This window comes from Anarrhichthys ocellatus, unplaced genomic scaffold, assembly GCF_004355925.1.
Source record: "Anarrhichthys ocellatus isolate YVR2014 unplaced genomic scaffold, GSC_Weel_1.0 scaffold5, whole genome shotgun sequence".
Classification (NCBI taxonomy): domain Eukaryota; kingdom Metazoa; phylum Chordata; class Actinopteri; order Perciformes; family Anarhichadidae; genus Anarrhichthys; species Anarrhichthys ocellatus.
In genome coordinates, this window is record NW_022280035.1 from 16,150,097 (window position 1) to 16,167,896 (window position 17,800).

At 41.4% G+C, this 17,800-nt stretch overlaps 1 protein-coding gene across 1 annotated transcript in view; it reads right to left on the bottom strand.

Moving 5' to 3' along the window:
- Nucleotides 1-617: 617 nt before the first annotated feature.
- Nucleotides 618-17,800, bottom strand: part of sema3h (sema domain, immunoglobulin domain (Ig), short basic domain, secreted, (semaphorin) 3H) — a 17,766-nt gene continuing 583 nt past the window's right edge. Inside the window, exons 2-11 of the mRNA XM_031845888.1 lie at nt 13,243-13,421; nt 9,905-10,049; nt 9,668-9,757; nt 9,337-9,466; nt 9,115-9,203; nt 8,171-8,212; nt 7,339-7,496; nt 6,735-6,796; nt 6,187-6,329; nt 618-5,927 (exon numbers count right to left, since the gene is read on the bottom strand). Of these exons, the coding sequence (XP_031701748.1) occupies nt 5,460-5,927; nt 6,187-6,329; nt 6,735-6,796; nt 7,339-7,496; nt 8,171-8,212; nt 9,115-9,203; nt 9,337-9,466; nt 9,668-9,757; nt 9,905-10,049; nt 13,243-13,421 (1,506 nt within the window). The 3' untranslated portion in view covers nt 618-5,459. The remainder of the gene's footprint in view (nt 5,928-6,186; nt 6,330-6,734; nt 6,797-7,338; nt 7,497-8,170; nt 8,213-9,114; nt 9,204-9,336; nt 9,467-9,667; nt 9,758-9,904; nt 10,050-13,242; nt 13,422-17,800) is intronic.

A 17,800-nucleotide genomic window follows, 5' to 3' on the forward strand; every position in this document is an offset into this window, starting at 1 on the left:
GCTTAAAAAAATAAACGTTTAATGTGTCAGCTGGTATATTTTGCTGATGTTGCCTTTTTATAAACAGGGCAACCTTGGGGCCTGGATACAGGATGAGAGGGTTTACATTATATGGGATTAAATTAGCTGAATGTTCAACCTTGACAAACTTTACATAAAAGCATAAAGCCTCGTGACTCAACAGAACAGAACAGCAAAATGTATAAAAAAGGTAATTGAATATTTGTGAATTTGGCTGAGTAGCTTTTAGACTAATTCTGATAGTAAACTCCAAAGAGTAACACTTCAGAGGATAGGATCATAGGGTCATTTTCAGGCTTGTGTTTGTTGATGGGTTTTCAACCTTGATGACAATACATAAATAATCCAACCGAGATTTAAAGGAACAGTCTGTAGCATTTAGGGAGAACTATTGGCAGAAATGAAACATCATATTAATAAGTGTGTTTTCTTTTGTATATAATCACCTGAAAATAAGAACCAGTGTGTTCCCGTTACCTTAAAATGGGCGCATATCTTCACCTGTATGTTATATCTACTGTATATACACGTTTCTGTCTTGTTCAGTATCTGTATATATTTCTTATTGGTACAGTAAACCACAAAACACAAACATACTCAATTGAAAGCAGACCTTTATACATATCTACAAAAAGAGAAAAACAAAGTCCCGGCACATAAGAGGAAATCAGTTGAAGACTATTTCATTCTGTCTGCAAAGAAGTCATTCAGGATAATCACAGGGGACGAATATTGACACTGAGATGTAATTACAGTAATAAAGAGTAAAACACAAGAGGCCGCTGTAATGAACGAGGAGCAGCTCTGCGCCAATGTCTTTGAGGGAAACACAATGGTCGCAATGCTCCGTCATTGAAAATGTCTTGTAGGAGTTCTGCCTCCTAATCGTGTGGTGTTGGACACACATATACACACATTGCACACTCGTATACACACACGACATCCACAAGCCGAAGACCCTACAAGCTTTATTATTTTCATATTCTTTAGGTTGTTGAATTTGATGCATATTTGTGTGAGAGCCCAGAAAAAAATGAGAAACTATTACTCAGGCAGCATACTCAAAATGAAATCAAAGTTGTCATCTTCTCGCAAGCAAAATTAGCTTTTACGCCCGAAAACAAGCGTCACATTTGGCTATGTTTGCCTGAGGGGGATCATTCTGGCTTGCAGAATGTGTCAACATGTTTGCACATTTTTTCATTTGCCAACAGGATGGTGCCTGAAAGCTGGTCAGTCATACATATGGCCGCATCTAGAGAACTGTAATCCCTCTGTCTTTCCTTGCTAGCCTCTGCAGTAATGGCGAGAAGGTTTCTTGTATCCCTCTTTCTGAAAAGTTAAATGTGCCTGAGGTTTTTTATGTCCATTTTAAAGCAGCTGTATGACAAGCTAGCTGCATTTCCAGTTATCAGTCTTTGTGCTGAGCTGTTAAATTATTCCTTGAGGCTCGATTTGTATTTACAGCTGAACTGGATGGTACATTGTATTATTTTATTATTACTACACTGCTTTCATGAGGCTTTGTCTATGTGCTAATGGCTACTTGATAGGATATGTTGTTTTGAGTGGGAACAAAGTAACTGCCATTATCTTGGTTAAAGTAACACAGTGTTCATGTTTAAATACACTAGCCTTTTATCTTGAACAGAAAACACCAGTGTCATGTTTTTTCAGAAAGGCTGATATGAAGAAACTCATTGAGTTAAAGATGCTAGTGTGCAGCAGAAGCTAGCAGGGAGGGAGTTTTGAGCAGGACGTTAATCCTCCGTACTCAATTGTGTTTTAACTGTGTACTTGAAATTTTGAGGAACAAGACATGACAACAAAAATGTACCAATGATCATGGTGTCAGCATTCAACAGCCCAGACAGTATGTCAGTGGCTACGACTCATACAATGTTGTTTGTGAACGCTCACAAACTAACTCAGTTCGAGAAGACACCAAATCCTGATTTCCTTTGGATCATACTGCCAGCGTCACATTCACCCTCACACCCTTTAAAATGTTTGAGGAGTGGTTGTCCCGAACACTTGTACACTTTCAACATTCAACACACTCCCATATAAACTCTCTCTTTCTCTACTCAAACAGCTCAGCGCTGGTTAGCTCTTTCATGTGGCCAAAGCCAAGTAGCCAAGCCCATGTTAATGTTCTGTGGGCTCCCTCTGCTCTGTGTCGGTCTGGTTTATTTTTCTAACAGCATCAAAAGAGTCTACCATCCATTGCTGTGTTACCCGTTTGATAGATTTACTGGCTTGGCCTCTGACTCTTAGATTGAACTCCTCTCACTGTGATCCCACTCATATCAAACACACACACACACACACACACACACACACACACACAGATGCATACTGTACAAGCACACACATCCAAAAATGCAGAAATACATACAACCAATGCAAAGAGATTGGGATCCTACAAGACCCAGCAGGATATAATTACTCTACTATTGCTGGAATTGCATGCTCAGCAACATCATTGTGGGATGAAGTTAAATATATGAAAATATGAGAGGCTATTATTATTGGACTAATCCATGCATGTAACTGCATCGTCCAGTAAACCATATAAAATGAACCTACGTTTTACTTTAGTGAGTCTATCTGGCTTTCTCCTCCCCCCTGTCCATCCTCTCTCTAAACTACAGCACTGTTCTGTTTCAGCATTTGTTTTGTATCTGTTGTTCTGGGAAACAACTTAAACTGTCAGAGAAACAGAAGGACAAGCCATCAAATTTCAGGTAACGCTCCTTTGAGCCGAAACAATTGTGGAATGGGCCAGATTCTCAAAAATAAATAACCATGATGGCTGGCACGACTGATCCTAATTTCAACAGGTGGCAGTGGGAAGGTGCATCAACAGAAGCAGATGTTGACAGTTGAAAATCTTGAAAAATAAAAAAAAGATATGTACTGTGCAGACTTCAATGTAAGGGTACACAAACATACAGTACATATATACAAAGACAGAGCAACACAAGCGTTAAATAAGCATCCAGTTTTTGAGACATCAAGGTTGAGTCGGTTGATTTGGGACCTTGAGGTATTCCCCAAAATAATCTGTCCTCCCAACTTCTAAAACAAGCAGTTTTACTCCAGACTAAACAAATAAATACCACTGAGAAGACAGTCAAATAGAGGGGGAACAAGTTGTGTTGATTTAACATTAAGAACAAATCACAATTTACTGCCTTGCAAAGTCACTGAAGTTGCTAAAATCCCACACGCCAGAGTCCACTCGACACCGGTCCTGTTTAGCACTTTCTCAAGTTCCAACTTTGTGGAATAAAGGCTTCTTTATTATACATCGGGCCTGCTTCATAATTTACAGCCAGATTTCATGACCAGTTGGAGCTACAGGACCAGCAATATATTACTCCACTTCTTTAGGTGAGCTGGAACCTACTCAATGTCACCAATGGCCCATTTAGGGTGGTGAACCATAGGTTGAAAAACATGCATGATCTGTACAGAGTCTCTTGGTTCAGTTCATACTTCGATACTTGTCCATGTCTTATCAAACACTCATGAAACATCTTTTTAAAAGCGTCTTGACATTCCACACGTTTCAGTATGCTGATTTAACAGACATGACCAAAGTTACAGTAAAAACAAATTCTTTGTCCAATAGATACAGAGCCTCTAACATTTCAGTCTCCACTTGCTAGAAATATGATTTGAAATATTACCAATTCAAATATCTGTGTTTTGCCAAAATGTCGTAATGTAATGATGTCCATGGTTATGATGCTTAGTCTCTTTAAAACTATTCAATATTGATGTCAGAAGGAAGAATTTGTTTTGTAGTTACTGGATTGTACCTCATCTAATAGCAGCTAAACATTTCTTTTCCCAGAAACCTATGAAGCAAAAACTAAATTTGTTTATTAGAGTTGATGTGCAGATGTTAGTTTTGTCCTACGTAATAATAAACATTATTACCTAAATCTATACACTGTATTCATGTAGGACTTCAGGCAAACTAAACCAACACTCACAAAAGGAATTCTTCTGACCTTATAAAACACACCAGATCGCCTGTGGCTTCATTTCTGTTCACTTTTCCCCACACCTATGCTAAGCTCTCTGTTGCTTGGCAGTTCCAGATTTGTCTGTGTACATTACCAGCTAACATGTCTGAACCTTGAGGAGAACATAATGGAAACATCTCCTGCAGTGTGTCTGTACAGCTGCAGCATCCTGGGAAAGTAGATCTGTAACCTCATCAAAGCTGTCGCTCTGCTTTTCTCTTCCTTTCATCGTTGTGGTCACGGTCAGTCATTTTGCGGTCAGAGACCAGCAATCTAAAGAAACCAGCAAAACTCACACTGTTGGTGAAGTGTTGGTTTTATATACATTAGGGGAAAAGGATGTACAATACTCATCAGTGCTATTTACTGCTATTCACAACCTACAGTAAACATTACCTTCTCAAAACCCTTTAACTATCACTGATGATTATTTCCTAAAAAAACACACAGAGAATATTCTCTTTTACCTTCTACTTTACGTCTTAGTTTAGCTGTTATGCTGTTTTAAGTACAGTCTCTGCTCAAGCTTTGCTTGTTTGTCTTCATGCTTTGACTTTCCACTGACATTGCTTGTCAATCAAAATCTTTTGACCAGTGGACCGTCAATTCTATAGAAGCGAATGATGAGGTGTCCTTAAAATTTGAAAGCATGAGTAGTTTGGAAAATGCGGCTTGCAACTGCAATAACATAACTCTGAATCCTGAAGCATTTGAGATGTTTCTGTAAGATGGATTTCAAAGCGTACTGGATTTAATGGAAACCAGTGTCTGCCTGGAAGGTACGAAAATCGATCTAAACACATCTGTTCTGCTTTAGAGAATAATGGGCAGTGTGTAAGTGTTTTTAGAATCAATAGGCAAAAACATGCAAAGCCACCAGTATGGTCCTTTAAGGCAGCACTCATTTCAGAGGGGTTGGAGGATTTTTCAAAAGCTGAATATCTACTTTCGGACTTTTCTCTCTCTCTGTAGAAACTTCGAATCCAAAGCATCCTTTCCCATGTCCTTGCCACGACACAGAGTCAGTTAAACTGAGTGATCTGGACGTGGCGTTCATCCTTCGTTCAACATACCACGCAGACTACGGTGTTCCTTTTTATTCACAAGTCTTTTGTCGTTTTTTGTTCACATCCTCCTGTACATACTTCAGTTTGTTTATGTGTAGCTTAGTTTGAAGGTTTGTCACTATAATGAAAGGATGCCTTTTTTGTTTGTAGATAAGTGCATGCGCATGTCATAGTCTCTGTACATACAGTATGTGTGTGTCTCAGTGTATAAGTTAAGTGTGTGTGCGTGTACATGTATGTGTCTTAATGTGGACATTAACATAAATGTGTACGTGTGTGTGTGTGTGTGTGTGTTTAAGTCACTGAAAATTTGCCCTCCTGTTCCACGACACATTCAAGCGCTCCTCGGTGCCCTCTGCTGCGGCTTGCTCCTGCTCTTCCTCCCCGCTGCTCTTGCTCCTCCTCCTCCTCCTCCCCCTCCTCCTCTTCCTCCCCCGTGCTTGTGCCTCTCCCCCCTCTCTTTCTCCTTCTTAGGCTCCACCATGATATCACCATGGCGACGCTGGTTGCGTGGGGGGCGGTATCCCAGGGCCCGACAGTGCTGGCCGAGGTTCCCGGGGTGAATCAGCGCCATCACGTCCTCGTACCAGGGCTGGGATCCGGCGCTCTGATAGGAGGAGGCGGACCAGGAAGCAAGGAGGCGATTGGCTGAGGGGCTCCAGACGGCGAGGCGGACAGTGACGGCGGTCCAGTGGTAGCCGTGCTCCTCCACCTGGCAGTGGTAGACGCCGCCGTGAGACAGCTCGGCTTGACGAATCAGGACGCCCCGCTCGATCACCACTAGCTGGTCACCTGTTACCACCTGGAGAGAGAAAGAAAGAGAGAGAGAGCAGATGAATGCTCAGTACTTGTGTTTTTGTGTATTTGGCAGTCTGGCTAATGTCATAAAACAAAAGTTATACACTTGCAAAGTACTCTGCTCTGTCTTTGCAGTTATTAGCAGACGCTGTGATTGAAGAAAGTGATGCTACATATATTGTTAAAGTAGATGGGTGGTATTGGAAACTAGACAAGTTTATCCTCCAGTACGTGTGTGTGTGTGTGTGTGTGTGTGTGTGTACCTGGTTGAGTTCAGGACTGTTCTCTCCAGCCTGTTTGTACCAGGTAACAGCAGCATGTCTGGATCGGGGCAGACACTCCAGGTAGGTGCTGTTGCCCTCGGCAACCATCATCATCCTCTGTTCCGCCTCCACCTGCAGCCCGGCTGCATGACATCGAGAGAGAGATACGACAGCTTAGACATCTGTTTCATGTTCCATTTGAATTCTGATGGCTTTCCTTTTGTTATATTATTTATATTTCTGCCTAGTTTACGAAATACATTTACATTCAGCGTTTATTTTCAGTGTGTTTTACTCATTTGTGGAGTTTATCTAGATGTTCTCAGGATGAAGGGGAGCGGTATGACGTGCCGATTGTAAAGCTCCCTCGTCACATATTCAATGATATATTTGTTATGTTGGGCCATATATTAAATCTTACTAGTATCTTACTGTAGCTGAGGCATTATTACAGTAAAGCTCAAATGTTACAGTAATTGCCTGCCAAAGGTTACACCACTGTGACTGTATCTGTAAGTATTGCTGAATGAACATAAATAGCTCCTCACCTCCTTGTCTGACACACTGAGTAAGTGGATCCTCATCCTCCCCTAAGTGACGAGCGTTCCTTCTGTGGGGAAGAAGACATCAAATTACAGTGAGAAACAGAGAAGTACAACCTGCTACTCGCCCAACTTCATTGTTTGACTTGACAAACAATACACTGACAATACAGACATATGAATAATAAAGTCAAATCCACTTGGGAGAATACATTTGCTCGGCAAATCTGCCTTTCACATTATTGGATTTTGTGTGTGAAAAGTGATCATTTTGGCTGATGGTGATGATGGTGGTACTATAGGAAAGGGAAGGGCGTCACCATAAACATTTACAAATTTAGTATTTGTCCTAATTTGCAAAGGAGCCACGTGTTGGTCTAATGGAAAAAATGCTGAAAATCGAATCAGAACGATTTGAGTTCAGATGCAATTTGAGCCACGTTTCAAAGTATCAACAAATCTGGTTTAGATCTGATTTGTGAAGATCGATTCCATGTGTTTTCCTTTGCTATTCAGTCTTTAGAGAGGAAAAAATATGTACTCGTAAAAGATATCCAACATGGCCAGATTAGTGTTGTTTGGATGAACAGATCCAATTCGTCATGCCTACCTGCGTACGGTGGGCATGTAAGGGCTGCAGGCGTGTCCGTCCCAGGTGCAGTAGGGGTCTCTGGCTAGGCAGCACTCAGCGCAAGCCTGACCGTACAGCTCACACTGGTATAGCGCCAGCTGGGACACACCCTCCCTGGAGCCCACAAACAACCACTGCTGGAGGAGGAGGAAATGAGGAGCGGGATGAAACATAGAAATAGAGATGCAAGAGAAAGCAGGGGGATGAAGGAGGCAGAGGGAAGAATGTTAGGGGAAGAGGAAGAGTGAATCAAGTGAAATGAAGGAGAGCCAAAAGAGAAAGAGGGCATTCTATTTGCTCCCGAAAAACAGTGAGAGGCATTGACAAGTTAACCACTAAACCAGATATGTATTCACACATCCAACTCACACTGTAACAATTTCACTGTGTGACTACAGGGAGTGTGTGTGTGTGTGTGTGTGTGTGTGTGTGTGAGAGAGAGAATAAGAGAGAGAGATACAAGGTGATGCTTTCTTTTTGTAATCTCGATGTGTGTGTACCAGCTTCAGATTTTTATTTCATGAAACCTGGACTACTTTAATAATGCAAAGTGTATTTCTGTGTGTGTGTGTGTGTGTGTGTGTGTGTGTGTGTGTGTGTGTGTGGCTTCCCTTCATTACTGCACCGACTGAGGTAGGGTAACCATAGCAACTGGTGATGAAGCTGTCCTTGGAGATACAAGGTGGAGAGATGAGTGATAAGTGTGATGTTGTGCACGTTCGTGTGAGTGTGTGTGTGTGTGTGTGTGTAGGGGAGTTTGGGAGTTTGGAAGTTTGAAAGTGAGTTTCTGTTTCTCTCTCTCATTTGTTACCTTTTTCTTTGAGAGTGTCATGGCTGTCACGGGTGATTTGTGCTGCGAGAAACAGAGAAAAGAGAATCAAGTTTAACTTGAGACAAACAAACAAAAAGGTATTGTTGCACTAGATAGAGAAACAGGCAGACAGCTAGATAAAAGAAAAGGTCAACGAACATGTTGAATTAATCGATAAGCAAAAAATAAGGAATTTGTCTGAAACTCTTTGGGTGCGGCTGGAAACCACAATAATTCTAAACCGTGTAAAATAATTTAGAGGACTGATCTCATAGTCTGGTAATCATCCATATCACTTTAATAGGGCTTTACAAAGCACACACATATATGATGGAAAGCAGAGAAAACAAACTCAAACTTCGCTCAGACAAAGAAATCTCAGCCACATCTGTCAGGAGTTGTTACTTGAACTTGAGCCTCCAGTGGAATTAATATTGAGCTGAACTGTGAACATTGTGAACTGTGGTCTTTTACAGTCTGACATGATAATTATGTGCAGCTGCACAATTTATGCAAAATGTGTCTGAGTGTTTTGGATCAAAGTCTTTGCTACATTTAAAGTGAATGGTATACAGTGTATGTATTTGTGTTCGGTGCATGGCTGGGAAACACAACTTACACTACAATAGGAGATTCGATCATGCTGTTTCCTCTATGTATTCACATTTTAAGGAGCATGCCATTGTTTTTGCCAGATGCATCTTTTTAAATATAGCATGCTTGACATTTTTGCTGACAATTTGCAATGTCAGCAATGCATGCTGTAGTGTTCCAGATTCTTTAAGCTATTGGTTTCCATTCATTTCCATATTGTCTGAACAGTATGCCGACCATTGAAACTCCTACAGTACACAGTAGTCAATAAAATATAATAAATATGGTGAAACATGCAAAATCATTGGTATGTAGGTTATGTGTTTTTGTACACAAAGAGTTTTCTGTACCTGAAAGACCTGCAGCTGCTCCAGAGTGACCTCCTGACTCTGCCCGTGTTCTCTGGGCAGATGGATGGCCTTAAGCACAAGGCCTGAGTCTGCAGAAATAAAAAAAACGGAACGTTTATTGCAAGAAAAAACAACCCAAAACACACATTGGTGTTAGAATGCAAAGCACACAATCCTAAGCCCTCTAAAACTTTGTGAAAATGTGCAGCGCACACACTCTACCTGTGCCGATGAACAGGACATCGTAGGTGCTGTCCACAGCCTCCACTCTGTCCACCAGCAGTTTGCTGAATTTATAGTGAACACCCACTCTGACCAGGAGGGGGCGCTCTCCCAGCGGCAGCACATTTTCCTAAAACAGTGGGACAGTTGTGTCATGTTTATGAACAATGTGATTTATTTTATTGTCACTACTGTCGGCTACTTTAATTCCTTCATCTCACTTAAGAACTGGGACAAAAATAGAGGTAAAGTATTGACCCCACTCTAAAATAGGCCACAGTCTAATTAAATTAGATTGATGTAATTTAATAAAGTGAAATATCAGCTGAACCTGCAGCAGCGGGTGAGTCCTGCTGAAGAAGATGACGTCGTCAGGATATTCTCTGGTCGAGCTGTAACTTCCATACGTGCTGCTGGGACACTGAGAGAGAGAGAGAGACAGAGAGAGAGACAGCGAGAGAGAGAGAGAGGAAAAGTAAAGGATCCGAATGTCTGGAAGAAACTGAGAATTTCTTTTTCAATACATGTGGTGTAATTGAACTTTAAAACAGTTGCCTGAGTAACTCACAGTTCCTGGTCGCGGATAGGGCACCTTGCCTGTGAACTCTGCCCACTTATACTGAGGTCCCTCCTTATGGAGGAAGTTTCCCTTGAAAGCTCGAACCACATCTTCCATTCGGTAAACGCACACTGCTGAACCGTTCAGGATATCACTGAGACCAGAAAGAAAGGGGAGTCTCATTCATCACACTCATATGATCTTTCCATCCTCCAGCGGCCATGAATCAAAACATAACCTGAGCTTTGATGAGTTGCAATGGTTTTACAGCAGTAGATTAAATAAGAAAGTGATATGCTATATGTATGTACAGTATGAAGAGCTGTGAGTCATTGTGGCTTTTCAGCTTGCTTGTCAAGCTGATTCGCTGGTTTCAGCACATCAGTCCCCACCACAACACATCCCATCCACTGCAGTTAAGATCAGGGTCATGTTTGGGCTAACTGTATCTGGGTTACAGATTCAAGTTGTGTTCGACGAGCAGAGTGGCTAGAAACAGAATAATAGAAAGGCAGTGTGGTGATGCATCAGGGTGGTTTCCTTCAGCTCAGATAAATAACACATACACATGTTTGGTCTAGTTTTTCTCTGGAGGGAAGTTCTCTTTTCTCCACTAAGGTCAAAGGGTCACACTGAGGACCTGTAGATGGGATGGAGTTTATTGCTAAATGGCACCTCAGAAAGGACAAATTCTTCCAACATAAGCTTAAAACCCCCGGTGGCCTTGGTGAATTTGTATGTAGAGTGAATTAACACAGGAAACCAGAAAACAAATCAGAAAACAATGAAATCCGGCAGCGAAATGCTGCAATTTTTCAAGAAATAAGAAATATGATCACTGGTGTCCGAGATGGCAGAAGTGATGTGTGAGAATCCAAATGTGTGGACAGAAATAGTTAAAGAATTTAGCTGTTAAATCTGAATTTCAATTCCTCACATTTTTTAATTATTTGACCGGGTATGATATCTTAGATGAGATACCCAAACAAACATATATCGGATGTATGAATGAATAAGCAGATAAGTTAATAAATGAACACTAATGAGTGAGTGAATGAATGAAAACAAATGAACGAGTGAATAAACACCAGCTTCTCCAAAACAGCACCGTACCCAAAGAAATCTCTCTGTTTATCTCTAGCATGTGATAGATGGTGAATCGAATTACGAAATGATCAAATGAAAAACAAAATCATACAAGCAAACAGTGGCGGACAGATCCACATTCTACACTCTCGACTTCATCACACGGGACAAAAAAACGTTTGTGTGTGGACTCATGAGTGAACCAGAGGGAGAAGTTTCCATTCGGAGGGAATGACCTTTCTGCTCCCAGCAGTTCTGTGGTTGGGACCCCACCCTGAGTGATGCTTTGGATTTCTATCCATTCCCCACTGAGATTCCAGACACTTTCCAAAACCCAGAACGAGACCAACTCCCTGCTCCGCCGTGCCAAATGTCGTCATACAGCTGCTGCTACTGTAGAGCTCTGCCGCCCGCCTCAGAAACTGGGTTATTTTAAGAGCGTGTGGTGCCGTCGGTAAGTTTGGAGGAAATGAGAAACTGCAGTTTGCCGCTCCCTCGTCATTTGTTCTGGCTTTTCCTCGCTTTATATTTCCCCCCACTTTATTCCAGCCAGTGCTTATTTTGGTGCTCCCGACAAAGAATCAACTGATTGTTTTTTCCTTGCTATTAGATCCCCGTTATTGGCTGAGATACACGTTACTATTGCTTAGCTGTTGTTTCACAATAATGATGGACAGCACGGTTTGTCCTGTGTGTGTATGTGTGTGTAAGACGCAGTCCGTTGTACCTCATCCATTTCCCTCATCGTATCAGTCCACAGACAGAAGGGAAACAACAGGGAAGCAAAGGGACAATCAGCAGGAGAAAGAGACTCAAGCTGCAAACAGCTGTTTCTACCTGCCTCCCTCAGCTGATTTTAGAGAATTGTTCATGAATTTAAAATAAATCTATAGCTCTGACAAGGCTGTGATGTTGTTTATGAATGATCCTTTGTTTCATTACTACAGTTTCCCGTCCCTGCGATGATTCGACTGTGAGATTGTCAGTCAAATCAGGCTCCTTAGATCGGAAAGTAAAATATTTCACTAATTGGTGTCACCTCTACAGTGTATGTATTGTATCCGTCCACCTGTTATCTGTCTTTCCCTGAGTCAGTCTTAGTGAGAGCCTCTCTTTTTCAGTATCAGACTTTTTTCTATCCATCCGTCTGTCTGACTTCTATGGTGCAGTTTTATGTTTGTGTCATTGCTCTGTCCCAGACAGTATGTCTCACAACAACATGCGAGCAAATAACCATTTTGTAGATGCTCACAATGCATATTGTCTATGGACTCTAATCAAACCCCATATTTTCATTGCTTTGACTTGTTTTTCAATATGCTTTCTAGTTGCACAGCCTGTTGTTCTCGTTCGACAATGCATTTTGTAAGCAATTTGTCTTCATGTTTTTTTTCTGCTAAATTTCAAAGTTTCTTGTGGTCTCATCGAAAAAGATTAAATTCGAAGAACTTCCAGCTTTGTTGGGTGCAATAATTCTCCATATGATAACATACATCTGTTTTATATGAAAATAAAAACCACTGCCTCTCTATTTCCTGTAAAACGTTACTTTTATTCTTTGAAAATGTTTTAGTAGAGTTATTCCAGTTATTCTAATAACAGTATCGGAAACGCCTCCGATATAGTCTGAAATGGTGGATCGAGTAAATTACAACATTATCATGATATATTCAAATGTAATCTTGTAATATATATATTTTTAGCGAGAAACTTGAATAAATACAGTTGTTTGAAGGAGATGTAACACGGCAATAACATAACAACAATATTTAAACAGTTACAGTACCCAATGCTGCTACTTGGGGGCACAAAAGTGCAAAGTTGCCTCATGCAGCTTTAACCAAGTAGTTCGATTTTCAACCCCCTCGATCAACAATCAGTGTTTGTGAATGTAGTATAAATGTTGTCACATATGACACCTATGAGGCCTTATGTAGGAGATGAAACACCTTCTCTTCTCTATAATCTAGAGTTGTTTCTTTTACATGCAAAGGAAGAAGGTGCTTGCTGTACTGCACTGTTGCACTAAAAAGCTGATACATGCAGGGGTTGTTAATCAATACAAGTTGCTCAACCCATTTCTTTACACAATGAGCGATCTCTAAAGGAATGAAAACTCTCCACCCAGTGGAAACTAAAGACACACCCAGTGCCTCCCTCCCACCGTCATACTGCTGCTTTTAACTCTTAAACTCTTGTGCACAGATTTCAAATTGCCATTTAAAGTTACTAAAGTGTATTCCCTTGTTTTCTGCACATACCTAGAGGTGGTAAACAGGCCGTAGATGAGAGGGTTCTTCTTGTCTTTCGCCTGGAGGATAAAGATGTCTTCTGGATTGAGGGAACAAGAAAAAGAGGGAGTAATCAGGAAAAGGAGGGGAGGGAAACAAAAAGGTAAAACATTATTTGAGCCGGAGTGAAAACTATAACAGTGTCTGAACTATTGGAAAAGTTGTGTTAGTGTTGTACCTGCATGTGTGTTTGTGCATCTATCAGTCTGACTGTGTGACTAATATTGTCGGGCATGCTGGCAGCACAGCTGACTATAGCTGCTTGTAATGAACCTGTAGCCATTAATTACCAGCCACAATGGGAGAGCAGAGCGCCACAGGAGAACATCACCTGCTGTCACACACACTAACACCACACCTCAGCCTTCACTCTCCATTTCAAACACAGCGAATGACATTTGGTCCATTTTTTCTCACTCTGACTGCGGTGCCTCACACAGCGTTATCAGGTGGAGAGAGGATTTTCGCTTTCTCCATCTGTCGGTCTTCAGACGCCTCTTGCATTATGGATTTTTAAAGTGTGTCCTGACATTTGAGAAAATACACCGATTGGCTCAATGGCAATATTTATATTTATACATAATGAGATGTATCATACACTAAATGTCTGATCTTGACCAATTTAAAGAGATGATGAATCTTTGCATGCAGCTTTGATAAATTACACTCGTTATAGTTCCATACCTTGGCATAATAGCAACACTCTGGACGAAGATATTATGTTTAACAAATTGCTGTTCCATAAAATCTGTATCCTGTAGTTTCTCTCGTTGAGCTAATCACTTTCATTTTCCAAAATTACAGAGGAAATGAAGTATGTCAGAAATAGATGAAAATATGAACGAACAGATTGACAGGAATACACACAAGAAACAGATGGCGAAAGTCAGGAGACCAGTAAATGTCTTCTCTGCAACTAAAAAACTTGCAAACGAACATACATAAAGAACTGTATTTGTTTACAAAACTCCATGGGGTGTGAGTGCGGTATTCCTGACTTTTGGCCAAACTCCTTTCCTTCAAGTTAAATTGACATAAAGACTAGTCCATGAATCCAGTCATCCTCACAATACACACTGAGTGGTCAAATAGACGCCCTATAATCGCAGCACAACTCAGTGTGACATGTCAGACACTGCTGGTTATCAACATTTTTGTCCTAATATTTCTAGTGTTGCTCATCGTCGTATAATTCAGTCGTCTGCTGTCACAGCACAGTCAAGGCCTTGCCTTTCACTGTTTATTTACATCACAATAAATCCCAGTTTTTTTTTACTTTGTGCTTTTGTCTCAGATAAGAGTTGGGAATGTTTTCTTCATCTTGGTGGAAGAACAGAGCTCTTTGTTTTCTGTGTGGCATGCTGCGATATTCTATAAATACATGACTTAACTCGGCTCTCAGGGTAACGTGGGACAAATAACTTTAAAAGTCTTAGAAACTCTATAAAAAGGTTTTAACCGGAAAGTACTCAGGTTGATGTTGAGATACAAAGAGTTTGGCAACCTTTGCAGCAACAGAGGTTGAAAAAGGATGTTCAAAACAAGGTGTGGATGTGCTCGACATGTCTCTGCCTTTATTCTCAACTCCTTGTTTCCTCTCCTCTCCTCCTCTCCTCTCCTCTCCTTTCCTCTCCTCCTTTCCTCTCCTCCTTTCCTCTCCTACGATGAGGCAAAGATGTTATTGCGGTGACAGAGAAAGCGAAGCATATCACTGTTCCCACATTCCTGACGTTCCTAGTTGCTTCAGATGGCCTCCATGGAACTACAGCCCTGCAGGAAGTCTAATCTCATCTCATCACACACACACACACCACACACACACACACTTGCCACACACAGCCAAAGATTCGGAAGCACATACGCATCAAACAGAGAGAAAAACCAGCACCTATGGACACATGCATGCACACACACACACACACACACACACACACCAAACTGCAGGGACCAAAGCACATAGTCGAACACACGCTGATACTGTACGTATGGACACACATACAATCAGCAGGCCCCTTGGGGCAGAGCAGAGAGGAATATAAATGGGTAGTCTTCAGCCTGCAGCGTACACATTGCTCACTCCCTCCATCCCTTATTTAATATATCACTCCTTCATTATTACATTTTCTTTAGCGCTTCTCCTGCTTTTAAACGACATGCAGAGCTCTCATTTGTGCAGTTATCTCTCTCTTTACTTCTGTTCCTTGCTCCATATTTTACTTATACTGTATCATCCCTCCTTCATCGCTTTTCATGAATCAAAACCCTTATCATCTCTCCATTTTCTTTTTTCTCCTTCTACTTGTCTTAAAGGTTGTTTTTTTTATGGCAGTTTTGCTTTGTTACTCTGGATGATATATGTGCTCTTTGGTGAACGCTTTCATCCAAAGCACCTCAATGTTTTTTTAAGGAAAGGATGAGCCAGAGTCAAAAGAAGGGCATCGAAAGATGTACATCAAAACCGTAAGGACTAGGTTTTATAGCCAGTCAGCCTGGTGAATGCCATTACTGTACAGATGAAATACAGACTCCCTTTAAACCTGGTGGGAGCATGTGTAGCAAGTGATCAGATTAGGGTCTGAAACCCCCCCTGATAAAATCACTTTTGAAAATTGAATCACTGCATTTTGTTTTCTCCTTTATATCTAAACAGAGCAATGTAGAATAAAAACATAACAGGCTATAAACTTTAACAAACCGGGTGTTTCAAAATGACTGGAAACAGGGGTTTGCTGCTTTGATACTCCGACTGTTATTAATGAAGTCTGCTAAAATACTTTTGAACCGGATGCCGGTACAACCTCCTTGAATCTCGTTCAGTAATAAAGTCAAATGTTTATAAAACCCCAAAATCTATAGATAAGACTAAGCATGAAGCACAAGCACATGACATAATAGAATATTGTCCCGACACCTTAATATAATATAATGATATACTGTATTTACTTGGGCACAGAGGTGCTTTGAGCTAAATGTCAGCATGCTAACCTGCTCACGGTGATAATGCTGATGTTCAGCAGGTATAATGAATGTAAACAAGGTGGACCAACCGACCGACTGACACAGCCATGCACGCAGCCAGCATGGCTGTTCTCAACCTGTACACTTGCTGGCAAGGGAAAGAGAAATGTGAATGTACTGTGTATGACAAAGTGTTTTAAAGCCTGGTAGAAAAGAGGAGCACGTAAAGTTAATATAATCTGTTCAATATTGAAAAAGTACTGCGTAAACTTAATATAAACTTTGGTAAAGCCTGTCGGGGAAAACTCTGAATCCCTGCCTTCTGCTTGAAAGTAAGTCAGCGTCTCTTTCTTCTCAGCACCTCACTGTGCATTCAGCTTCACATGAAAACAAAGTTAAACTTTGGAAGACGCAGCCAGAACAACATTTTTCTTTTTCAGACTTTGAACACGACGTCTCAGTTATTTACAGCTCAGCTTGGCAAGAATTCACTCTTATCTCTTCGTGACAAGTACGAATGGCGGCTGATTTAGTGCTGTTCCACCTCGCCTCTACACCTCCCGTCAGTTTGATTTATTTAACTGGAGTGACTTTAATGTCATTAATCTTTAACAGGGGAGGGAAAGCAAAACACACACACACACACACACACACACACACACATCCATCACAGACATGGAGGAAATATGAAGCCAATCTGCTTCTGTCTGCAAAGTTAATTGACCAGGTGAGTCAAGGTGAACATTTGATCATTTTTCAAGTTGAAGCAGGAAGGAGTTATCAAATATATGTGAATACAGCATTTGCACAGGAATCATCTTCATGCCTTCTTTTTCTCTCTTTTTAACCACATGTCCTTTCTCTTTCACTGTCAGACAGCCGGCCACCGTCTTATACTAACGCTAATCCCTCATTCTGAGCTGCTTTTCTTTTTTCCTCCTCTGAATCGTCTTCTCACCTTTTCTTTCTCTCTTTATCTTTTCATCAGGTGCTCATCCCTCGTCCCTTTCTGCTGAAATCCTCCTGGACTTCCCAGGATCCCTCTGGGTGTCTCTCATTCTTTGTTTCTCTCTATCGACGTCCCTCCCATTCTCCATCCCTCCCTCCCTTCCGCTATCTCTCGATCCCTCGATCTCCCCATCCATCTGTCTGTCTGGCCTATTTTCTCTGGTGGATTGTTCGTGTGTCTTCCTCTCTAAACAAAAAGCGGCTGTGTCCCCCTGAGGGAAGATAGTCTTGTCTAGCCTGTAGACCTGCAGCCTCAGCCCCTATCTTCCTCCTCCTCCTCCTCCTCCTCCTCCTCTTCCTAATTGTTCGGCCATAGCCCCCCAGGCAAACACCCCTATCCACTCCTATCCCTCTCTGCCCAACAACCCTGAATGCCAACATCCACCTCCTCCCTTTTCCACCTTCTTTCTGACCACACTCCCTTTCTTTATTTCCTCCTCGCTATCTTACAGTAATTTGCCAATAATAGCCTTGCCTCCATCTTGTCTGGTTCTTTAACCCCTTTAGCCATTGGCCCTATTCCTTCTGTCAATAAACCGTGACACACTCCCCCCCCCCCCCC